Source organism: Alosa alosa, chromosome 8 (assembly GCF_017589495.1).
Source record: "Alosa alosa isolate M-15738 ecotype Scorff River chromosome 8, AALO_Geno_1.1, whole genome shotgun sequence".
In the NCBI taxonomy this organism is placed as follows: Eukaryota; Metazoa; Chordata; class Actinopteri; order Clupeiformes; family Clupeidae; genus Alosa; species Alosa alosa.
The window spans coordinates 12,698,568-12,724,804 of NC_063196.1; the positions used below are offsets into that span (position 1 = coordinate 12,698,568).

A 26,237-nucleotide genomic window follows, 5' to 3' on the forward strand; every position below is an offset into this window, starting at 1 on the left:
AACATGACAGCTCAGCAAAACACCACCTTTAGAAGATGGGGGTAGTTGGGGGTGGTGGTGGGCGAGGGGGTAGTTGTGTCCAAGATTACCCTTGTGACAGTGTAGGGGGGCACTTTGAAGTTTCTTTTGTTTTCTGAGTTGGTAATCTCTTTAGCTGACAGATTTAGGTAAAAAGGAAGGACATTCACAACCTTGAACAGGCTAACATATGCACTGGCCCCATGTATTACAAGGATTTTAATCAGGAGACAGAGAATAAGAGTAAGCAAGCTGAGGTAAGCAATACTTTCCAGGAATCCTTAAAGAAACAGGCTTTTGGATTCAGATAGCTATACGAAAACAAAACCAATCAGGATAAGTGGGAAAGCACTGGGGCTTGCCTAGTATGCATGTACACCACCCATTTAGATAAAAGGTTGAATGAAATAAATCTGTAGCTTTAATATATATTAAGAATCATAACCTATTTACTTGATTCTACGGCAAAGAAAATTACCGTGAAACAAACAAGAATTTGTTTATTTATTTACAGTGCTTTTTCTCTCTTGAACCACTTGAGGAGCAACAGCAGGTAAACCCTCCAGTCAGTCAGTTGGCCAGACAGTCTCTTCATCATTAGTGATGACCAATGCTGACACTGCCATCTGCACATCAGCCGTAAACAAGTCAGAGCTCCTTCCACAAACACACACTCACACTCTCATTCCATCTCTCATCTCCCTCTCTCTCTCTCTCTCTCTCACACACACTGTCTTTCTCTCTCCCATGCTGTAAACAAGTCAGAGCCCCCTCCAACAACACACTCACACTCTCATTCCTTCATGGTCTCTGATCATCTCTCTCTCTCTCTATCTCTCTCATGAAGAGAGACAGAGGGAAAGAGAGAGAGAGAGAGAGAGAGAGAGAGAGAGAAAGAGAAAGAGCAAGAGAGTTGAATGAAATGCTAAAGTGGATTTACGGCGCTGATTCACTGCTGTCTCCTGCAGTCCTTGCGTGGCCCCAGGGGACCATGGGTCATCACTCTGTCCACTGCTCATTGGCAAGTACTGATGGAGCATCCCCATGAGGCCCTGGCCCTGATGGATGCACCGTATGAATCAGGAATCGCATGAGCCCCCTGTAAGGGCCCCTGTCATGATTTTTGTAAACTCAGGTCTTTTGCTAAACTAGATAGAGTAGATATAACATGTCTGGCAAGGTCTCTGGCCAGGGTGCTGAAATGCCTCGCAGGGATCGTTCAAGAGTCAACTGCACTCGCAGGAGTCATGCAGGATCCATGAATGCATCTCAGGCCCTGATGTCTGAAGCAAGTGCTTCAACTGGAAAGGTGAACTATGTAAAACTCTTATTCATCATTCATTTTATGAATGCAGGTAACAGCCTTTTGAAAGAACGTCATCTTTTACATGCATGGTTCTAGGGGTGATCTTAGACATCCATATACTTTTGCAGACATAATACAATAATGGAGACAGAATAATAGTCATTATTTTTAAAATACTCTGTATAAAAATATATTTAGGCTTGGTCAGTCTTCAACAGATGAAGTGGCACAACCCATGTTTAAAATGCAGCAATGCCAGTATCGCTTGGGTTTGATGTCCTTCACTTGGTCATCCTTCTTCTTCTGCTGCTGGGAGCATCCTGACGAAGGAAAAAAAAATCATCTCTAAGATATAAGTTTTCTAACAGTAAGGCCAGTCAAGCTATCATCTACAGTTGCCTTGACCATAGGGCATTGGGCAATAGGAAATTATTGCGTTGGGAAGTACCTGAGGAGCAACATCAGCAATGGCCTGCTGACACGCAAATTCGTGAAGCATTCCATATTTTTTCCCAACATGTGCCACTCAGGGTGAGGATGGTACTTGCACCCTAGCTGGAAAATGTGCCTTCTACCAGTGACCTCCCAACACGTGCCACTGAGATGAAGTCAACCATTCCTGATTATGAGGACTCCATTGAAACTCCAGATGAGGATGAAGATTATATTCCTTCATCTGCAGAATCCAGTTCTTCGGAAGGTTATTCTGTTAGCATGCCGCTATCCATAAAGAAAAAGCAAAAAGAGGCCATTCAGATGAAGTCCACCATTCCTGATTATGAGGACTACATTGCGAAACTTATGGAAAGCAACGGCAGAATGAGTGGAAATGATGAGATGGTTGCACAAGCTGTGGATTTCCAGAAGGTACATGAAACCAGATGGTCTGACTATATATCCTTGACTGCACTCAGAAACATACACGAGGCCAAATGGAACACTCCGTTGATCCTTCCTTTTACAGAGGATGTCAAAAAACTTAATTCGTACTTAGACTCCAAGAATGATGAGTATCACAAACTTCTCTCAGAAGACTCTTCAGATGTAAGATGGTCATGTTTAGCCTGGACATGAATCCTGATGCTTTGAAATCCACTAAGTTAAGAAAACACGTTGCCACTCTGTCAGTAATTAATTTGACCGAAACAGAAATGGACCAGTTGGCAAATTTCCTAGGACATGACCTCGTAGTCCACAGAGAATATTACCGGTACAGACTGCCAGAGGGAACGTTGCAACTCGCAAAAATCAGTAAGGTGCTGATGTCAATTGAACAAGGCCGACTAATGGAATTCAAGGGGGGAAATCTTGATGACATCGAAATACAACCTCACAAGCAAGTTCAGCTGCTAGATGAGGGAATGGAGGAAGAAGAGCACGAGGACATTGATGTACAACCAGCAGATGATGTCGGGTCACTTTTCGATGTATCCTTGCAAGATACAGCACAGCTGGAACATGTCACATTCAAAAGATATCAGGTCACTTTCCGATGTGTCCTTGCTTGCGAGGTAGGCTATAGAACAGTTGGGACCCATGTAATTTCCAAAAGAGCAGCCACGACACACTTCAAGTCCAAAAGCTCACTCTGCTCCAAAGAGGAAATGGGAAACGAAGGAAGTGGAGACAATAGAAAAGCACTTGTGTAGCCTACTTTTTTAAAAAATCTTTACGTGTCCCAGGAAAACTTGACTGTGCACCGAAGCTGCATATGTAGCCTAGTTACATTTAACAAAAAAAAGTTGTGTAGTAGGCCTTGGCTAGGCTAGCCTAAGTTGCTACGGAACAAAATTAATTCATTCAATATTTATTGTAAATTGTTGTGAACACTATGTGATGCCTTTCACTGCTACTTCAAGGCAATGCAAGTATTGCTCCCCCATTTCAAGTCACACACTCCCCCTCATCGTATTCAAGTTCAGTTATGAAACGTGGGTCATTCATTGCTGCTGAAAATAATTGATCTCTCTTGACATTCAATCCACCATGCTGCCAACACAGTTAGAGTTAAAAGTTAAGTTAAGAAATCATTTAATTTTCTCAATCTGCTTAGAAATAATTTAATCAGTGACAATATCAAATTAAACAGGGTAATCCAAACTCTCGCCCTCCTCATTATAGTAATGAATTCTGCACACCAGGATTTGGTTGATTATGGTGCAGAAACACCCTCTGATGCAATGTTTATTTTTGATGGGTCAGTCGATATACAGCCCACTCAATGTCCTTGTCAATGACTGAGCTAATTGACTTTGCCAAGCCAGCCTTTGTGGATTAATTGTCAACATGCATATTTGTCTTCAATGGTCTCAATGAGGAGAGATAGAGAGAGAGAGAGAGAGAGAGAGAGAGAGAGAGAGAGAGATCCAGTCATTGCTTTCTAATTCACTTTAGGTAAAAGGGTCTATGAAATCATTGATTGATTACTGAAATCCAATTTTGTATTTAATATCCACAGAAAAATAAGCTGTCTTAACTTAAAAAGTTAAACTGCTCTTTGGATTGAAAGATAAAGCCCTAGAGTTTGCACCTGCCGTTTGTGTCAGGATATGCTTTAGTAAGAACTTTATAAATGAGTGCATGAGAGTTTGTTTTCTTTTCACGGTGTCATTGTTTTTATTTTTCTCTCGGATCTCAGTGGATTTTACTCCAGGTAAAGTAAAGGCCAAATACACAATGGGGGCACAGAACCCACACCAGAGTCGGAGACAGACCTCACAGCAAGCAAGGGAGGGCAAACTGACCCTGGTCTGTACAAACACACCAACTCCTTTCTCATTCAACGATTCCTTCTGGAGGGACAGAGAGCCCCATAACACATACATCAAACTTGAGGTCACTTCTGAAAGGAAAATGACTTTTTAGCTTATAAATCACAGCTATTGTTTCTTTTGCACCGAAGGGGAGCTAAAGAAAGCACCACAGGAACAAGTGAGCTCACAGTGAGCCCAAGAGGCAGTGCCACAGGGCAGCCTCATCACAAGCTTTTAAGGGCTTATAAAACCAGCACAGGCCTTGTTACAGCCATTTACAATTCACATTAGCCTCAATTATATGCCATCACACTCCCGTCAAGCTGCTAGCAGAGAGATCAAGGACAGTGGGGTAATTCAGGAAAAGTTTGTGGTTCTGCACTCCACTTGACTCATCGTGAAACAGATTCTTACAGATTCCATGACACTAAATATAAAAGCAGTCATGTTTCTTTTGACGTTGCCTCCCAGTGTTTTGAAAAGAAATGTCCTATCCTCTCCTATCACTTGTTTAATGAAATAAACATTGCTGAATAATCTGAATAATTATATGCCATTCTTTATATCAGCATCAAAGGTCAATTTTCCATTCAGCTTTTGAGTCTATACCCTGATGATCAAATTGGGACAAATTACTTGTATTACAAAGTAAGAAAAAAAAAAAACATCCCCCTCACCACCTCAGCTAAAGGGGAAATCCAAAAGTTTGCATAACCCTTCAGATAACTTTGAGATAATTTATTAGATTTTGAGAGCAAAGTGCAATTTGGCAAGAACCATAGTGTGGAGGTTCTCATTTTTAAAGTATATCAGAAAGTGTGTTGGATGCATTATGTTAATAATGGTCTATCTATGTTATACATTATAAAGGGCACTGTGATTAGTCAGAATCCAGTGGCTACTCCATTAAGTTACCCATGTGAATAAATATGTAATCAATTACTGCTGGAAGGACACAAAGGAGAGGGGACAGCAGGCTGAGGCATAACGTTTTACAAGACAGACATTTTGTTGTGGAATTTGGTTATGTCAACATTTAACCTGGAGCAAAAAATGACTGGAAAGATTTGAGAATATAAAATATTTGAAAAGTTTGAAAAGCAACACCTTAGCCAGGTGTTTTGAAAGCACCACATAGCCAGTTAACCTTGAGCTGGGATAGCTGGTTCACTCATGATAGCTTTCAGCATGTCAGTGTATATGTGGCTTCAGCATGTAAATCTAGCTATGCTGATTTGCATCACACCAATGTTGCATGAGTGAAATTCACATTCCAAAACATGTCGTTCCACCTGAAACAGTCCTGTTTGGCACTTGCTCGGTAAATCATAAAGTTACTCCCATGCAAAACATCCAGGCCTAACATTCTGTGTGAAACATAACTTCTATTCCAATTACCTCAGGACTTCCTAAAGGGCTCCAACCTTTCAACACAAAAACACAGGCTGGGAGACAGATGGTAGAGACAGTTCCATAAAGTAGCCCCATTTTTTCCGAACTGCGCTGAAGACAGAAAGTACAAGTTCCTACAAAGAGTCTGACATGGAGGGCAGTGAAAAAGGATCTTAATGCCTCCCTCTAAAGTTAGATTTATCTCTGCGGTGCACAGTCATCTCGGGCTGCGCTATGTCGCTGGGTAATGTCTGCTGTCCTTGGTGTAATGACAAAGGGGGAAAATTCCCCGGCGGGCCACCACTGCACACTGAGAAAGAGAGAGAGAGAGAGAGAGAGAGAAAGAGAGAGAGGGGAGAGATGTCCTGCTCCTTCGTCACACTGATGGCTTGTCACTGCCAAGCATTAACCTTTCTCGCAGCCTAAATGAGATTTGCTGCTCCTTAGATAGTTCTCTCTCTCTCTCTCTCTCTCTCTCTCTCTCTCTCTTGACCTGGATGGATCATTTTACTCCCAAAGTGTTGAGGCCATGTGGGGGAAATTGTATTCTTCAAGTTTATACATTAGGGTGTCACGGCTCTATGCATGACACCGCAGTTTATCAAATTAAGTTAGTTAAATGATGCATCTGCAGACTAAGGTGTGTGTGTGTGTGTGAGTGTGTGTGTGTGTGTGTGTGTGTGTGTGTGTGTGTGTGTGTGTGAGAGAGTGAGTGAGTGAGTGAGTGAGTGAGGAGTGAGTGAGTGTGTGTGTGTGTGTGTGTGTGTGTGTGTCTATGTGAGAGAGAGAGAATGGTCGGTCTGTAATCTTTCCTCCATTTCATTTCATAAAAGCTTTATTTATTTAAGTGAGGCTATTTGGCACATTTCACACATAATCATTTAAGATGAAATAAAAGCCATAAAATAGCCATCTCACATACACTATATCAGCCTATATTGTCAGGAAACTATAAGTGAAAACAAGTATTAGCCTACTAACATACAAGAACAACTTGGAACACATACCACAGAGTTAATAAAATTAAAGTAAAAAATCACTTCTCCTCTGAACCAGTCTGGACAATCTAATGCCCCAGTGCCTGTTGGTAATACACTACACAAAAGCTTGGCGAGGAGGTTGTTTTTGTTATTTTATTTTTCAAAATGAATCAGGCTGGTGTCATACAGACCATCTAATTGCCCATAAACCTCAAGCAGATTCTCTTAAGAATGCACAGCTTCAGTAATTACAGTCCAATAAGGGGGGACATGGGTCCGGCGTCTCTGCATCGTCTTATTGATTATTCATTACATTTGGTTTATTGGTGTTTTGAGAGGTTGAGTGGGTTCAATTACAAGATAGAGTCTATGGCACGACAAACACACTCTCACACACATAACTCACGGGGCTAGTTGACATAGGTGGGCAGTAAAAAAAAGGCAATTATGAAAAAATCCTCGTTTAAATGTTTTATAGCCCCAGGCGCCAGAGTGCTTGTGGGAGTCAGAATAATTATCAGCGGTATACTACCTCGATTTATCTTCCCCTCTCTCACTGTCAGAGAGATGCTGGCATATCTGTGGGGCTTCCTGTATGTATAACCCTCTGTGAAGGCAAACAAACTCAATAACACCACTGTAATTCCCCAAACCCAAATGGAACACATGTTTTCGGAATTGGGTGTGTTCTTAATGAGCCTGCAGTATCGAACCATTATGGAATGAAGTGCCATTTTAAAGTATGATGCCACCTGGTCATAACTGTCCACAGCACCGCTGTACCACGAAAGGGCAATTCATTAAGAGGCTACAGTCTGTTCACATCAAACAGATAAGAGACTTTATTTGCCATTTGCTAAGTATGTGTGAGTGTTTTCATGCACTAAAGGAATTCATGAATACTTCCACACTTAGACAGACTGCTCATACTGTAAACTGGACGCATGCAATAAACTACAGTCACATGGAAGGCAAGGAGCTGTTTGGTCTTAAGTGGAGATACAGTTTGTACGACTAGTAAAGCAAAAAGCCAACATCTATGATGGTATGGGGGTGCATTAGTGCCTAGCTTGTACATCTGGAAAGGAATTCTCAAACCTCCAGCACCTACAGTAGTGTATTGGGTTCATAAATGTTAAAAGAAGAGGTAATGCAACATAGTGGTAAACATCATGACAGTGATGTAATTTCTCTGTTTCAACAATTGATCTAATTGATGTCTTCACAATATTCTCCATTAGACATATGGTTACATGTATACAAATCATAGCATTCTGGATTTATGTACATTTTACACAGTGTCCCAACTTTTTTGGAACCAGGGTTGTATGGCATGTTGTTGTTTGGTGTGATATTACAATCGTTCCACTCTCAGGATAAAACAGCTTCTGACTATGAGCCACCTGAGGAGAACTTTGAGCAATGGAGCCCAGCTCATTTGATATGCCAACATAGATGCTGGTAAGGACCCAACTGTTCCTCTTCAGAGTTCCCTAAACTGATCTACAGATCCTGGTAAATGTAAATGTATTCTCAGCAAAAGTCAGAATGACATTCAAGTTCCTTAAGAAGAATGCCCCCCCCTCTCTCACACATACACACACACACACACACACACACACACACACACACACACACACACACACACACACACGTTGCTCTCTCCTCTCTTTCTCTTGCTTACTTTATCTGTTTGTGTCTCAAATGCAAACTCACAGACCTATTAATTTGCTGCTGTCCATAAAAGCTGTTGTCTCTTCACTCCTGAATGGAGGCCAGAGGGCCTTTCAATCTCTATGCCAAGTAAAGAGCCATTGCCAGTCTTTAATCATCCCATTCAATCCAGTAAAGCTCACTGCAGGAAGCCCTCCATCACTGCAGCCTTGGCATCCAACTGAGATTGATGACATGGGCATTTATAAACTTGCCGGCAGTGATCAGGTTGTGTGTACTTGTTGCACTAATCCAATAATTGAGCGAACTGCTTATTAGAAAGTATACAGTAGGCTACTCATACTGCTGTCTGGAGCTCATGAAATGTATGCTGGAAAGTATCATTTTACTTGTGATTATGAAAGAAAGCTTTCCATAGGATCAGATGAAAGTGACAAAGCAAGAGCCTGTCACGTATAAAGACAATGACAAAAGTATAGCCTTTTAAGAGCATAAACTCCAGCTCTTATCTTTTATATGTGTGACCCAGAGAAACAGCCTTACTTAAAGCCCAAAGTTTAGACCTAAAATAGAGCTCTGTTGACTTTCCTCCGAGTTAAGTCAAAGTTTACTTTGGCTTGACATCAAGTGCCCTTGTATCCTACCGACACTGCAGCATAACCCCCCTCAATAATTCCCCCCAGACTCACACACACACACACACACACACACACACACACACACACACATACAAACACACAAGCATACAGACACACACACACACACACACACACACACCAACACACATATCAGCCATTTCCACCTCAGTCTGCTCGGCGCTCACAAAAGCCAACAGTGACATCTACAAAATACACGGCCCCTTTTGGCCTCAAATGACCTCATCCCAAACTATGACGTTAGCAGAACTCTCTCAGCCCGTGGTAAGTACCATTATGCCTCCAGGACAGGGGATGAGGTGCTATGTCCAGGGTGGATTCAACCTGCAATCCAATTAAGTGAGGCCAGCCAATACCCCCCATGAAGACTTTAGTGTACCACGACCCAGGAAATCACTTACTCAGGGGGAAAAGGATTCAGTCCTTATCTCTACTGTATTTAATTGGTGGAGGTTTGGTTTAATGGTACACAATATCCATGTCCTCAAAGGTCTTGATCGAAAATGTAATTTATCATAATTACACACACTGTGTGGAGGAGACAAGGTGAAATGAGGTTCAGGGAAGTTCTATAAGAGAGAAGAACATTTGTGAAATGTTAATGAAATGTAAATTATGTTTTACAGTGCCAAAACCCCTATCTTTAAAGCCTTTTATTCCCTAGGTTTAAGGACAAAAGCCCCATTATTGTGTTCTAGCAATCACCTTTATCATCCTCACTTTAAGGGAACCATTCCCTGCTCCAACAGACTCTTTTTGACATAAGGTTCCAAATGGAACAATTTGTTCTCCGAATTCTAACACAATAATCATAACTTCTCTTTTGCTGCTGGTAAATCATGGCTCTACCTCTGTGTGGAGGTGTGGTTTTCTGCTTCACAAGTGGCATACTGTAAATAGATTGCCAGCCAAATGTAGACATCCATTTTGCTTTGTCACTTAGGACAAAAGCCTCAGCTTGATGAATTAATTAATTAATTAATGTAAGTACAACTCCCCCATCGCAGGCAGTGGGCCGCTCTGTGGCAGGTCTCTGACAGGTGGATGTGAAGTAATGGACCTTAATGTTATTTTTCCTCTACCTTTAGACCTTTCTGTACATAAATGGAATGCAATACCTGTCACTGTACGAATGATGCATAGAGTGACTTTTTAAGCTGGGTGTACTAGTCACCGACTAGGAAACTGATTAACTCTACCAGGGAAAGTGAGAAGGAATAAGGGGTGCAGGGAAAGGGGTAGAAATCTCTCTCCACTTTTCTCAGTCCACAGAAACACTTGACCTTTCTTTCCTATTTGATGAAAGGCGGGGGTAGAGAGAAAAATCCATGGCAAGTTGGAACAAAGCTCCAGGCGTTTTTTGTGCACATTTCATTATGGAGTCTGACGGCTCCTGCTGCTGTGGTCATGAATCTAACATACACGTATCGCCTTGGAGCAGGGCCAATGGGGTGGAGATATATTAGCACAAAGAGCAGCCTTTGAAAGAGGACGCATGGACAAATTTGAGGTGTATGATCCAGAGGACATTAACTACAGTGTACAGTGCAACCGGAAAGACTCTTTCAAGTTTTCCACATTTTGTTATATTTCAGACTCATTTTTAAATGCAATTTTTCTCATCAATCTACTCACAATACTTAACAAATTGTAAATTTATAAAAAATTAAAAGACTTAAATATCCCAATTACATAAGTAGACCCTTTATTATAACGCTTGCAATTGAGTTCTGGTGTATCCTACTTCTATAAGTATATATACTCTTTTGATCCCGTGAGGGAAATTTGGTCTCTGCATTTATCCCAATCCGTGAATTAGTGAAACACACTCAGCACACAGTGAACACACCGGTAGGCCACGGCTGCCCCAATTCTATCAATGGCCTAGAGATGCTTCTACAACTTGATTGGAGTCCACCTGTGCCTAAATGAATTCATTGGACATAATTAGGAAAGGCACACATCTGTCTACGTAAGGTCTCACAGTTGAGGGTGTAAGGTCTCGCAGTTGAGGGTGTATGTCAGAGTGAAAACCAAGCCACGAGGCCAAGAGAATTGTCCATCAGGATTGTGTCAACACACATATCTGGGGAAGGGTACAAGAACATTTCTGCAGTAATGAGATGAGGAATTTTTTTTTTATTAAATCCATTTTAAGATAAGTCTGAAACATAACAAAATATGGAAAATTTTAAAGGGTCTGAAAACTTTCCGGATGCACTGTATGCTATTCTATCATTATGTGCAGTCTTTACGATGTAAGATTGCAGTTAGTGTCAAAACGGTTGCTCTAGTAGCAACAGTTATGAAATTAGACAGAGCACACAGTAAGGATAGAAAAATAAATGATTATGTGGAAAGCTTGTGGGAAGCACAATTTTTTACTCTCCAAACTCCAAACTTTAAACTCTCCAACACAACAGCTGTCTGTTAAACATTGTTGCTTCCTCATGGTACGGTCAAAGTAGAAAATTTCTCATTATGGTTGCAGAAAATTATGTGAAAGTGGAGGAAATTGCCATGGAGAGCTGCAATGAAGCATATTTTGTGTCCTTCACATACAGTGGTTTTATGGCAGGGGAATTAGTGAGGTGTAAAACTCATCTCAATGGCAATAAATGTAATATCCTATAAATGTAATGTACAGTACCATAAGGCATATTTCTCATAGAGGTAGAATAATGTATCACCCACAAGATGGGCAAGGACATATACAGTCTCTACAGCCAAAAACACTTTTAAGAAAGTGAAATATATTTAATATATAACAAGCATGTAAATATATTTCACATCAACATTGAATGCTTAATACATAGACAATTAGCCTATCACAAATAAGCCAACAATACAAACCTGTTGTGAGCTCTGTTCAAATGTCAATTCTGCTAAATACACACTCTGATGCATGAACCACTGGAGTGTGGTTTTAACAATATAAAGGTCAAGGGGCTTCATTGCCATCGTGAGCATGAATAATGAAAAATGTTGGCTGTCCCCTTTCACCTCAGTGACATCAGGCGAGTGACTTAGAGCTAACAATTAGTGTGTGTTCAAGAGCAGTGGGGTTTTTTTCAGAGTGTGGTGAAAAATCCTTTTCTTCCAGTAAGAAACGGCATCTTTGGATGTTTACCCCCGGCTGCTCGGCCAAATAAGTGTCGGGCTGATCTGGCATGACACAACATCGATGTGCCCTTGACGCTGTGCTAATTCCCAAATCCATGAAGGGCAGGGTCTCCACTGACCCGTGCCCCTGTGGAGTTTCTGTGGACATAGCCGGTGATATAACCCCCAAAGTTAACAGCACAGGCTCTGCTTACCAAGCTGCAAACAGGACTAAAGAGGTCTTCTAGATCCAAGATACAGTGGAAAACGCATTGAAGGATCCGTCGATGTACATTAATTTGAATATAATGTTATGTTAGTAAAGCAAAGGCTTATAGTCCTGTATATGCATAGAAAGATGTGTTGTTATCAGAACTCTGACATAACAAATATGGTTTAAAAGTATTTAAAAGTATTAAGTCTAAAATTAAACAATTTCCTTATCATTATAGCCTAATATACGTCTGTTTGCTGACAGTATTGGTCGAAATTGATATAAATATGTCTGTTATGCAGATACCATTTTTTGTTAAGGTATACAGTTAAGAACAAAATTATTCATACCCCTGGCAAATATTGATGTAATGTGGATTTTCTCTTGACCAATATGTTTGTTCTCACTGAAAATGACACTGCCACATGGCAAAAGTTTGTAAAATAATGTGGTAGAAACATGGAATCAAAAAAAATTATTGTTTTTATGCATTTGCATTTGCATATGCATTTATGAAAAATGGCAAGTCCAAAATGATTCATACCCTTTTTAAACTAGATGTACCGCATAGCGGTACAAAATATGACCGCCGCTCAGTCCTGTACATCCGTTCCGCGAAAATAAATCACACTTCAATTTGTCTCCATATTTTACTCCATCCCCCACTCTTGAAACTTTTGTGTATGCTTGTTTGGCATGCCTGAGTGTGTGTGTGCGGCTGCACAGAAAGTAGCCTACTGGTGCTGAAAAGGTGAATAGATTGTAGAATAGCCAAAGAAGATGTAGCATTGTTATAAAACCTTTAAAATCTCTAAACAATCACAAGTAGGGCAGTTCATCACAGTTCATCCATTGCAACTGGATTGATGAAAGGTCACTTACACCTGTAGGCTACATTGTATTTGGGAAAAGCAAAAGGTATCAGCATAATGTTATTTATTTATTTATTTTTTATGTATGTATTTATAAACAAAAACATCTCTGTCAGTTCCATGCCGTTTTCAACAGCTATCAAAAACAAAGGTCATTTTTGGATGGATGGATTTTTTGTGAATGTTTCTTCTTCTACATAAGATTTTAGTCATCTTTAGTTCATGTAATACTTTATTGTCAATGCACAAATTAAGTAACAGTAGTCTGAAACGTTATTGTTAATGCACAAATTAAGTAACAGTAGCCTAGTCTGAAACGAAATGCTGTTTTACATCTAACCAGTGGTGCAAATAACTGACATGTCCAAATGTGCCTTGATGAAATCGTCGCTAGACTGTTCATACACATTTTAGCGGGCCAAAGTTGAAGAGCGTTTGTCGTTATTGTTAGTGGTAAAATATAGGCTGATTCATGTTCCCTTGCATTGTGTAACTGAGGTCCATGGCTAGTCTGGCTTTCATCAGACCAAGCTCAATCTTTTAAGAAATCAAAAAAATAAATAGCGGGCAGATCAGGCTGGGTTCGATTGAGATATACACGCTCTGGCTATTCTAAATGCAAAATGCATCAGGGAGTTATGACAAAACGGTAACTAACAAACTAGATCTAATAGAAAGCTGTTAGCTTCCTAAGCTACAGGTAGGATTATAAGGTAGGCCTATTTACAACATAAATTGTCAATAGGCTATGCTGTGACACAAATAAAATCTCCTTTGAAAAACCAATGGCTTACGCCTTACAGTATCAAGCGGACTTAAACTGCCATATCGTGGGCGAAAAATTGTAATAACATTCAAGCAGCTCCATGAGTCAAGGAAAGCCTTGAATGAAGTAGCCACTTCTAAATGGGACCCACTACACAGTAGCTTAAGGTGTGTTGCTAAAGCAGCCATAATGAAATGAAGGTGTCATTGTTTGGATACTTCACACACCGCGTGCTTTTTAATTTCACAAGACTACAACTACCAAGCTGTAATCAAAGCACATCGATTCCCCTCTCACACCATGCACGCGCTTAAAACAAAATAAACAGGCGTCTCAGTCTCACGCATGTATAGGCAAAACTGTATCAGACCCGTGTAACGTTGGTAAATCTTCCATTGCACAGAATGATTTTTTTGTAGCACGTGCAATAAATGACAGTCGAAAAGATACAAACAGTGCTGCTATCAATTTGCTTGGTATAACCGCATTTATAGTTTTCTACAAATGCAATCAATCAAATGCCTCCATCACTCAACCAACGCTAACGGTAACATTACCTAGGTCCTTATTGATATTACAAGATTAACGCATTACCTGCAGTAAAAACCAAGCATGTCCGATAAACATCCTCAGATTTATTTAGGCTTCAAGAAGAAATGGGAATTACACTTCATGTGAACATCGTCCTATCCTTATTAGATGTCCGCTGCGGTAAAATTACAGTCCTTGTAGGAGCGTCCATTGTTTTTCCAACCCACTTTTTAACTTCCAACAAAATTACGTCTCACTGCAACGATGCGCCATCTAGTGGACAAGCGACTGCTTATCGCCAATACTGAAAATGCAGCCATGATGATGATGATGAATATTTATTTTGGCTTTCTTTTTTAATCCTACTGAATTTGTAATTATGTATCGGCCCGTTCTAATACCAATAGTATGTAGGGGTGCCTGTGTGTGTGCATGTGTATATGTGTGCACCGCCATTTACAGGCCAATGAGTGTACAGTCACTAAATGTACACATAACCTAATTTTTAGACCCCCATGGATGAAATTCTCTGAAACTTGGCATACCCCAGAGAATGCCAGGTCAATCATACACATAAAATTTGATGCAGTTCTGAACATCTTAACGGAAGATAGGGGGCAATTAAAGCAGAATAATATTGCATTTTCATTTTTTACCGGGGGGGGGTGCAAATCACAAATGAGTGATTATTAGCCAGGTTGATGTGGGCCCTTTGAGACCAACATACCATAAAAAGATTCTTCATCCTCAGTGCATCCTCACCCACGGTTCATGTAGTTATTTAGAAAAAACTGTTTTGTTTTTTTTTTTGGTTCGGGGCCCAGCCGGTGGGGTGGGGTGGGTAGTGGTGGTCCCCGGGACAAAATGAAAATTTTCCTTAAAAGTCTAGTGGGGCTACATACCCAGCCAATTTCATGTACCCCGTTGGTTCGGGTGTCCCGGTATCAATGACCAAAAATTCAGGGGAGTAGATGATGGGAAAAATTCTTGAATTATGTGCATGTGTAGTGTACAAATTTATGTTTATGTGTGTGGGTGTATGTGTGCTTGTGTGTTTTGCCTGCGTATGTGTGTTTGTGCATGTGCATGCATGCGTACATATGTCTACTGTGTGAGTATGTGTCATGTCATTATGATTACTGTAAATGTATGTGTGTGCGTGTGTATCTGTTTATGCACATGTGTGCACATGGAATGGGTTAACATGATCCCTGGAGGCAAACATAATGGAAAAAATTGGTCATCCTAGGGCCCTACAGTTCTCAAGATATTCACAGAAAACTGTGTCTGCCCTACCCTCCTTTAGGGGTCCAGTCCAGCGGGGGCTACAGATCAAAAAACGAAGAATGACAGTTCCATGCTATCCATGTGGGGGTACATGCCCACCAAGTTTTGTGTACCCGGTCTTTCAGTGTCCCGAATCCTTGTTGGTGTGCGTCACTAAATGTACACATAAATTATTTTATTGTAAGGCCCCCATGAACGAAAGTACACAAAACTTGGCATGCATTCGGAGGGTGTCATAATGATCCTACACTTTTAATTTCGTGCAGTTTTGACCTTGTCAGCCAGAGATTTTGTGATGAAAACGTGATGTTACTATACACCAACTGGCCTGTAGGTGGCTGGAGACAGTTTTCTGTGAATATCTCGAGAACCGTAGGGCCTAGGAGGTCCACCTTTTTTTTATGTATGTTGGTCTTAAGGGGGGGCATGTCAACCCATCCCATTACCACTTATTTCATGTATAAGCCACCTAGTTAAAAAATTAAAAGCAAAAATTAGGTGTTTTCATCACAATATCTCTGGCTGACAAGGTCAAACTGCACGAAATTAAAAGTGTAGGATCATTATGACACCCTCCGAATGCATGCCAAGTTTTGTGTACTTTCGTTCATGGGGCCCTTACAAATAAAATAATTTATGTGTACATTTAGTGGCGTACACCAACAAAGATTCCCGACACTGAAAGACCGGGTACACAAAACTTGGTGGGCATGTACCCCCACATGGATAGCATGGAACCGTCATTCTTCGTTTTGATCTGTAGCCCCCCTCTGGACTGGACCCCGAAAGGAGGGTAGGGCAGACACAGTTCTCTGTGAATATCTTGAGAACTGTAGGGCCTAGGATGACCAATTTTTCCGTATGTTTGCCTCCAGGGTCATGTTAACCCCATTCCATGTGCACACATGTGCATAAACAGATACACACGCACACACATACATTTACAGTAATCATAATTATGACACATACTCACACAGTAGACATATGCGCGTGCATGCACATGCACAAACACACAAACATAGGCAAACACACAAGCACGCACATACACACACACACACACACACCCACACACATAAACATAAATTTGTACACGCACACATGCACACAATTCAAAATTTTTCCAGTCATCTACTCCCTGAATTTTTGGTCATAGATACCGGGACACCGAACCACGTATACATGAAATTTGGTGGGTATGTAGCCCCACTAGACTTTTACGGAAAAATTTCATTTTCATTAGGTTATGTGTACATTTAGTGACTGTACACTCATTGGCCTGTAAATGGCGGTGCACATATACACATGCACACACACAGGCACCCACATACTATCGGTATTAGAACGCGGCCTATACATAATTACAAATTCAGTAGGATTAAAGAAAGCCAAAATAAATATTCATCATCATCATCATGGCTGCATTTTTCAGTATTGGCGGTGAAGTAGTCGTTTGTCCACTAGATGGCTGATCGTTGCAGTGAGGCGTAATTTTGTTGGAAGTTAAAAGTGGGTTGGAAAAACAATGGGCGCCCATACAAGGACTGTAATTTACATAGCAGCGAACATCTAATAAGGATAGGGCCGATGTTCACATGAAGTGTAATTCCCATTTGTTCTTGAAGCCGAAATAAATCTGAGGATGTTTATCGGACATGCTTGGTTTTTACTGCAGAATGCGTTAATCTTGTAATATCAATAAGGACCTAGGTAATGTTACCGTTAAGCGTTGGTTGAGTGATGGAGGCATTTGATTTATTGCATTTGTAGAAAACTATAAATGCGGTTATACCAAGCAAATTGATAGCAGCACTGTTTGTATCTTTCGACTGTCATTTATTGCACGTGCTACAAAATCATTCTGTGCAATGGAAGATTTACCAACGTTACACCGGTCTGATACAGTTTTGCCTATACATGCGTGAGACTGAGGCGCCTGTTTATTTTTTTTTAGTCGTGCAGGGTGTGAGAGGGGAATCGATGTGCTTTGATTACAGCTTGGTAGTTGTAGTCTGTGAAATTAAAAAGCACGTGTGTGTGTAGTATCAAACAATGACACCTTCATTTCATTATGGCTGCTTTAGCAACACACCTTAAGCTACTGTGTAGTGGGTCCCATTTAGAAGTGGCTACTTCATTCGCTTTCCTTGACTCATGGAGCTGCGTGAATGTTATTACAACTTTTAAATACGATATGACAGTTTAAGTCCGCTTGATACTGTAAAGGCGAAGCCATTGGTTTCAAAGGAGATTTTTATTTGTGTCGCCAGCATAGCCTATGACCATTTATGTTGGAAATAGGCCTACCTTATAATCTTACCTGTAGCTTAGGGAAGCTAACAGCTTTCAATTAGGATCTAGTTTGTTAGTTACCGTTTTGTCATAACTCCCTGATGCATTTTTGCATTTAGAATAGCCAGAGCGTGTATATCTCAATCGGATAATTAAACAATATCGGGTGCCTATGGACTAGGCTGGGTGAACCCAGCCAGATCTGCCAGCTATTTATTTTTGATTTCTTAAAAGATTGAGCTTGGTCTGATGAAAGCCAGACTAGCCATGGACCTCAGTTAAACAATGCAAGGGAACATGAATCAGCCTATATTTGCACTAACAATAACGGACAAAAGCTCTTCAACTTTGGCCCGTTAAAATGTGTATGAACAGTCTCTAGCGACGCATTTCATCAAGGCCCATTTGGACATGTCAGTTATTTGCACCACTGGTTAGATGTAAAACAGCATTTCGTTTCAGACTAGGCTACTGTTACTTAATTTGTGCATTAACAATAACGTTTCAGACTACTGTTACTTAATTTGTGCATTGACAATAAAAGTATTACATGAACTAAAGATGACTAAAATCTTATGTAGAAGAAGAAACATTCACAAAAAAATCCATCCATCCAAAAATGACCTTTGTTTTTGATAGCTGTTGAAAACGGCATGGAACTGACAGAGATGTTTTTGTTTATAAATACATAAAAAATAAATACATAAATAAATAAATAACATTATGCTGATACCTTTTGCTTTTCCCAAATACAATGTAGCCTACAGGTGTAAGTGACCTTTCATCAATCCAGTTGCAATGGATGAACTGTGATGAACTGCCCTACTTGTGATTGTTTAGAGATTTTAAAGGTTTTATAACAATGCTACATCTTCTTTGGCTATTCTACAATCTATTCACCTTTTCAGCACCAGTAGGCTACTTTCTGTGCAGCCGCACACACACACTCAGGCATGCCAAACAAGCATACACAAAAGTTTCAAGAGTGGGGGATGGAGTAAAATATGGAGACAAATTGAAGTGTGATTTATTTTCGCGGAACGGATGTACAGGACTGAGCGGCGGTCATATTTTGTACCGCTATGCGGTACATCTAGTTTGCAATCACTCTGGCCTTGTGCTCACTTTTTTGACGGATTGAGGTCTGGACTCTGGCTCCACTCTAAAATGTTGATGCATTGTTCTTAGTTAACCATTTCTTGCCTTGTTTGGATGTATGTTTTGGATCATTGTGTGGTTTAGTGGTCCAATGATGCCCATTGGGGCAGGTCTCTCGGCAGACTGCCTTATCTTTTCCACCAAAAATCTCAATGTAGCCCTTTGTTTTAGTGTTACCATTTACTTTGAGAAGTTCACCAGGTTCCATTGTCTAAAAAAACACCCAAGACTTAATACATTTCTATAGCTATTCTCCACATTGTGGACGGTGTTTTGGTGGTTGAAATTTGGACTCCATCTCAAAATGGATCACTTGGTCATCTTGGATGCTGATCATGGATCATGGACTCTTCTCCAAACATGCACAACTCAGCTTAACCTTTATAAGGGCACACCTGGACAAAGAAGTTAGCTTTCGCTGGATTTCTTTTTGACCCAGGGACATGGCCTGAGATTGGCATAAAAAAAATAAGCAAGAGACCTGCCCCAATAGGCATCATTGGACCATTAAACCATACAATGATCCAAAACATACAGCTAAACAAGGCAAGAAATGGTTAACAGAGAACAATGTCAACATTGTTGGCCCAGCCAGTGTCCAGACCTCAATCAGTCAAAAAAGTTAGCACAAGGCCAAAGCGATGGCAAATAATCGTTCCTGCCTCAAAACCCAGATTGCTGCTAAAAATGTGCAGTCTAAAACCATTGTGGAGACATGGAGAGTCTTGGTAGGTACTATAAGAACCATTTTGAGAGCTTTGGTGGTAAATAAAGATGTTTACATTGATTATTTAAAAAGGGTATGAATAATTGTGGACATGCCATTTTTCATAAAAAAATTAAAAAAAGATAAAAATGATTATTTTTTGGATTCCATGTTTCTACCACATTGTCTTACAACCTTTTGGCATGTGGCAGGGTCATTTTCAGTCAGAACAAAGATATTGGTCAAGAGAAATTCAACATTACATCAATATTTGCCAGGGGTATGAATAATTTTGTTCTTAACTGTATGTGCAAGAGGACTTTTTAGCCTGTGCATAATAATGCAAGTCTTCAGTAAATATTTGCTGGTCAATAGCCCAACATGAGCAGAGCTACATCTACAAACCAAGACAGTGTACAGGGCACTCAGACACACTCTCTGTCTTGGGTTGATGGTGACCCGCAGACAGTGAGGGAAGTCCACTGGCGAGCCTCGCTGGCACCCGAGACTTATATGATTACCAGTGGCAGTCGGGAAAATAATGGAGGAGTGAAATAAGCTGGTTGGAGAGAGATCTCATTTGGTGCTGAGTGGACCCATGTCCTTCATTGAGTCTTCATTACCTTCGTCCCTCCCTTTCTCACACACACACGCTTTACTTATGAAACATGGCCCATTCTCATATCTACATTCACATTTGTTTTGTCATGGGAAAATCACTTTATCACTTTCAACCTCCAGCACTTTATAAAAACAGCTTGATCAGCATTCCCGGACTTTGCGAGGGAAGCACAAGGCACATCGTTTCTGAGGAAAGAGAGGCCAGTTTCCCTCTCGCTTCTATAACCCACGGTGACTATCCATCCAGAGAATGATGTAAAATATAAAAAACTCTTCCAGTCATGAAGAGTGCGAGGGCGAGATAACACGGTGAGCAAGATTTAGTCCCTTTTAAAACACACAGACACAAAGCCAATAGCTGAATGGATTATGGTAGCTTTGAGGGATAAAGACATAAGAGAATATTGACCATCCTCCCATCAAAACAAAAATATTCTGTGCTTACAGCGACAGTATTGAGACTAATGAGGATGGGCTAATGCACTGAAGCCATTCTAGGGCAACGGGAAATTAAACTGAACTGGTCGATGCAAAGTCTGACAAAGTAGTTTGGACCAAATGTGCCTTCTGTCTTTCAAACTCAAACTGTTTGGCATAGTAACTTTCCTACTGAATATTGCTTCTGAATAGTGGTTTAGTGCCATGGTGCATGTTGATGCAGACTGAAATGGAATGCTATAGTGGCGATGTAAAAGAACTGAGAACTCAAGTGAGGGGATCTATTAACTCCAGATCTCCTAATGTATTAACAGGGATATTAAGGCACCTTCATGTAACAAATCCTGTTGTCACACAATGAAAATAAATAAATATATGCTGAACATTCTGCGTTTCAGATGTTTTTGCATATTTGTTTACATATATCCAGGGGAGGAGGAATGTAAGCATATGTAGCCTAATAAAAGTTCTGATATAATATGGAATATTGTATGCTATAAAAATATTGAAACAATGCATTTTCATTATGCTCCCGAACTGAAGTGCTTACCGGACATGTTTTTTTGTTTTTTGTTGACTACTGCAGTGAGTTGCCTGCTGCTCACTGATAATGGAGACCTAGCCATGCATACATGACGTCTCCTGGCAGGCAATCAATACAGGAAGTGGACCGCACACAGGAACACATGGAGGCACCTCCAGAGAGCTGTGATTGGCAGGTCTGTACAGAACCTTTCAGCCAAAAAATACAGCCCAACAGAATTACAGAATTTTAGTGAACCTGGTATTGGCAGTGACCAATCAGAGTGACATTGGACATTAGGTCCGTTTCCAATTGCCTACTTGGGTGTTGCCTTATGGCGGCGATACTCGTTGATTTTCATCTCATGCCAACAGGTTAATAAAGCGTTCACATTACCTGCGCAGAACATCGAGGGTATCGCTGCAGAGCCACAGCAGTTCAGCTACATTGGGTACCTTGGTGACTGCATTGCACTACTGCTGCAGTTCACATTCACTTGTGCATTCACATTGCCAACATTACAGCTGTGACAATGCTACTGCCAATCCAAATGTTTTTACACTTGAGCCACACACTTAAACCACACCTGAGACATGCGTGTCTCAAGCACGCAAAGTGAATGCTCTAACTGTTAACAAGAAACTGTGAACTTGAAAATCGACTGGTAAGGCAGTGTAACGCAAACTCAGAGGCCCAGGCCAGTATCACACTGCATGCGTTGTGTAGAGTGCGAGTGTGTGCGCTTCACGCAGACAGTATGATTGCTCTAACCTGTTCACATTGGCACTGAATTGAAAAATCAACAGGTAACACGGCCTTCACAACGCACATACAATACAGGCAGTGTGAAATGGGCCTTAATGTTCATTCTCAGATTCACTGCATAGCAGAGCAGAAGCTCTAAGAAACGACTGAAACAATCTAACAACAACAACAACAACAACAAAACGCAACTGAACAACAAAAGAACACTTTTTGGAAGATGAGCACAGAGCTCCGATGCCTCACAAAGTAACATCACTCTTAGCAATAATGATCCAGGACCACAATTCTAACCTCGGGCAAATCTCTTTATTCATTTACCATTTCTGTTCTTCAGCCCTTTACTGGGAGCATGCCATGCCAGCATTTGTTTGGAGGATGGTGTATCAGTGGATCTGTGTCCTTGTCTGTGTGTGTGTGTGTGTGTGTGTGTGTGTGTGTGTGTGTGTGTGTGTGTGTGTGTGTCACAGGCTTTGCAATCACATTCCAAAAGGTTTAACCATATGAAGAGCAAATACTCTCCATGGGAGGTCATAATGACTAGTACCATCAATATAATGCATAGAGTGGGTTCAGGGGTGAAGTGAGGATGCTTTAACTCATGCAGTTGTCCAAGCCAAATTCAATCAATAACATCTATTCACACAATGCCGAAAGAGGTGCTTTTTTTGGGATGAGTTGGGATTGGGCTTGCCTTCCAGATTCCTTCCGTTGCTGATAACTTTGACACGGTTTGCTTTGCATCTGATGTCTGCAATTTGTGACTCACCGTGGACAGTTTCCGGGCAGACAGATTAGGCCTATAATTGAAGGGTACAGATTGACAATCTCCCCGTTTGCTGTCAGTTGAGAGGAAAATGGACACACTGCAAGTTTTCAATTAAGTTGTTTTGGCTTCCTGCCATTGTCCATCCAGTGTGCATACTCCAATTGGGGGGGGGTTGAGGCACAAAATAAAGAATCACATTTCCTGTGAACATCAGTCAGCGCAAACTGAAAATGTAAGAAGACATCTCTGCATTCTGAGAAGATGCCGCTATTGTGTCGAGGCTGGTAGAGGAGATATTTTATTAGCCCTGAGGAAAGTGCTTTCAGCAGTAAAGTGTGTCTCGCCACAGAAGCCAGATAGCAACAAGGAAATGGAAAGGAAAAAAAAAAAAAAAAAAAAGCCGGCTCCTTTTTTCTGGAGCGTCCACGTCACATACAGCCTCGACGTCCTGGAGGCTGGACGCGTCCGTGTCATCCCCACCGCTGCTGTCGCTGCTTTTGAAGGAGATCCCACCAAGGAAGGGGTACAGGCTCTGACCGTAGAGCTCTCGGATGTGCATGTAAGGACTGTCTGGCGGCTTGTCGGCTTCGGCCAGGTTGGCGTCCATGGCCTTGTTCCTCTGGTAGTACTTAGAGAACTTGTTGAAGATGATGCTGATGGGCAGGGCCACCACGAGCAGGCCGCAGATGATGCAGAGCGCCGCCACGAGCTTGCCGGCCGTCGTCACGGGGCAGGTGTCGCCGTAGCCGACGGTGGTCATGGTGATGGTGGCCCACCACCAGCCGACCGGGATGGTGCCGAGGTCCGAGTCGGCGTCCTCCTTCTCGGCCGAGTAGATGAGCACGGAGAAGATGGAGATCCCGACGGAGAGGAAGAGGATGAGGAGGCCCACTTCCTCGTAGCTGTGGCGCACCGTGGCGCCCAGCGCGCGCAGCCCCACCGAGTGGCGCGCCAGCTTGAGGATGCGGAAGATGCGCATGAGCCGTAGCACCTGCACCACCTTGCCCACGTTCTCCAGGTTCTCGCTCTCCTCCTCGCCCCGCTCCTTGTCGATGGTCTCGAACGCCAGCGTGATGTAGAATGGCAGGATGGACGCAAAGTCAATCATGTTGAGAGGGTTGGCAAGGAACTTGCGGGGCGAGGGCGCCACGACCAGTCGCACGGCGAACTCGGCCGAGAAGCAAATGATGCAGACCACCTCCAGGATGGCCAGGACAGGGTCCTCGACCGGCCGGTCGCTGGCGTCCACGCGCTGAAACTCGGGCATGCTGTGCACGCACATGGCTACGATGGAGGTGAGCACCACGCTCAGCGATGCCGCCGTAATCACTTTCGACGAGAGCGAGTAGCCTGGGTCCTCCAGGGTCAGCCACACGTAGCGCCGGATGTCCGCACACCAGGCACCCTTGAACTTTTCCAGGTCCTTCTCCAGCACCGAGAGCTCCTCGAAGGACGAGTCCAAGCTGGGCTGTGGGTCATCGCTACGCACGTCCCAGTCGCGGTCCTCGATGTACGCCTTGCGCTCCTGGTACCAGTTGCTACAGCATGAGGCCAGGTATAGCTCCTGGATGCCCCAGTATTCGATCTCCTGGTTGAACGAGAACACGCACAACTCCTCCATCACATGAATGTGGCCCGTGTGGTAGAAGTTTAGCACACAGCGGAAGATGCCGGGGTTGCGGTCAAAGTAGTACTCCTGGTCAGCTGCACTGTAGTCATCGCACAGTTCCAAGATAGCCTCCTCCGTGTGGCAGCACAGCAGGCGCCCAAGGCGCGTCTGCGGGAAGCGCATCAGCGTGCTCTTGTCCACCTTGTGCAGCATCCCGCCCACGTTGAGGTTGACCTGGTCTTCCTCTCGGCCGCGGCTGTGGAGTATCTGGCCGTAAACCATTGTGCCGTTGTTGGGGGGCATTGAGAAGTTGGGTAGATAGATGGAGTTGGCTTGTTTCACTTATCCATCTACAGAGAGGAAAAGATTATTTAAGTGAACATAAAACTTTATTTTTAACAGCAGCATATGTCAACTGTCAAATTCACCATTTTCATGCATTCATGAATCATGCATTTGGATATAAATCTTAGTGTGCACTTGTAGGCTATGTTTATTAAGGTAAATAATTGTTAATATTGGAAACATAAGACTATTAGGTCACAGATAAATTACTATAAACGGTGATCAGAAGCTACGTAAGGATACAGAGAGACCAGAATGCGAGCTGTCAAAACTGACTTATGATATTCTTTCACACAAACATATGGCCATTTGTGGGCGTTTTGGGGCGGTAACCAGGTAAGTCATGCTGTTTGGAGGTGCAAACAAACGCTGCATCGCCATTGAGATCACATAAGTAGGCCTAGGCTATAGAGCTGGCTCAGTTATTTTGAGTATTTTGTCGCGTTTAGTTGTATAATGAAAGAATAGTTTTCATAGCGATCCATTCGCTCCTTAGCTATCATTTTGGTAACTAAAACGACCTATTTGACGTCTTTAGAACACTAAACATATGCCTAATGTTGAGTTACTCCAGTTCAGATTTTTGCCGTTCACTTCTATGATATATTGCTATTGTCTATCCAAAGTAAGGTGCCTGTTTCTAAGTTAACTGATGGTTAAGGGCGAGTGGGTGGGCGGGGTAATTAAATCACATCACTTTACTACTTTAAACTGAATAGCTTTTCATGCAATAATGAACCACACTTATATTCTCGATTGTGCTAAACATCTGTAAAATACTGGTAGGCCAGTATTATCGTAGTGCATTAGAATTATGTAAGTTGCGGCTACCAAAGAGCAAACGCGAGAACACACGCCCATAATAACAAAACACAGTTTTGCAATAGTTTGAAAATAGTACAAGATATGTAGACGCCTCCAAAATGTTAAACATAACCTACCGTATTTCTCATTTAATGTTGTCTATGTTCCGGAGGTCCGTGCAGATATAGCGAAGAAGCTGTTGCAGCCATTTCGTCCACCAAACCGCGTACCCCACGTCGAGTCAGCACGCAGTTCCGCACATCTGAAGACCTTCCTCATGGTCCGTCCCCTCAGGATTGATACTTTACTTGGGCTAGTATGCGCAGGCTGTCTTACCCGGGCTCAAAGTGGGCGGAACGGACTCAACCAGCACAAGATATGAATTGGAAAAAAATATATAATCAGATTAAAAGTTCCCCTTACACAAAATACGAACACAATAGCCTACCTGCCATATGACTTGACTTTTGATTTATTTTATTAAGCGTTTAACTATATATAAAAATATCTTTGGCCGCAATTACGCAGATGTTAGAATCATCTGTGTGGCACTTAGATTTGATTACGATAGTCTACAGCTGTAATAACCACGCTTTCAATTTGGGTTTTTATTGCCCAAATTATATTATCCGGTTTCTGGTTATCCGACTTCTCACAATATC

General features: G+C 41.9%; 1 protein-coding gene across 1 annotated transcript; it reads right to left on the reverse strand.

Annotated features, from left to right (window-relative positions):
- Window positions 1-1,528: 1,528 nt before the first annotated feature.
- LOC125299336 (potassium voltage-gated channel subfamily S member 3-like) lies at window positions 1,529-26,137 on the reverse strand. The gene is made up of 3 exons (XM_048250575.1): window positions 25,713-26,137; window positions 23,223-24,776; window positions 1,529-1,644 (listed from the first exon to the last, which is right to left on the reverse strand). Exons 2-3 carry the CDS (start codon window positions 24,727-24,729, stop codon window positions 1,529-1,531), a joined length of 1,623 nt encoding a protein of 540 aa, XP_048106532.1. The 5' UTR covers window positions 24,730-24,776; window positions 25,713-26,137.
- Between the last annotated feature and the right edge of the window lie 100 nt (window positions 26,138-26,237).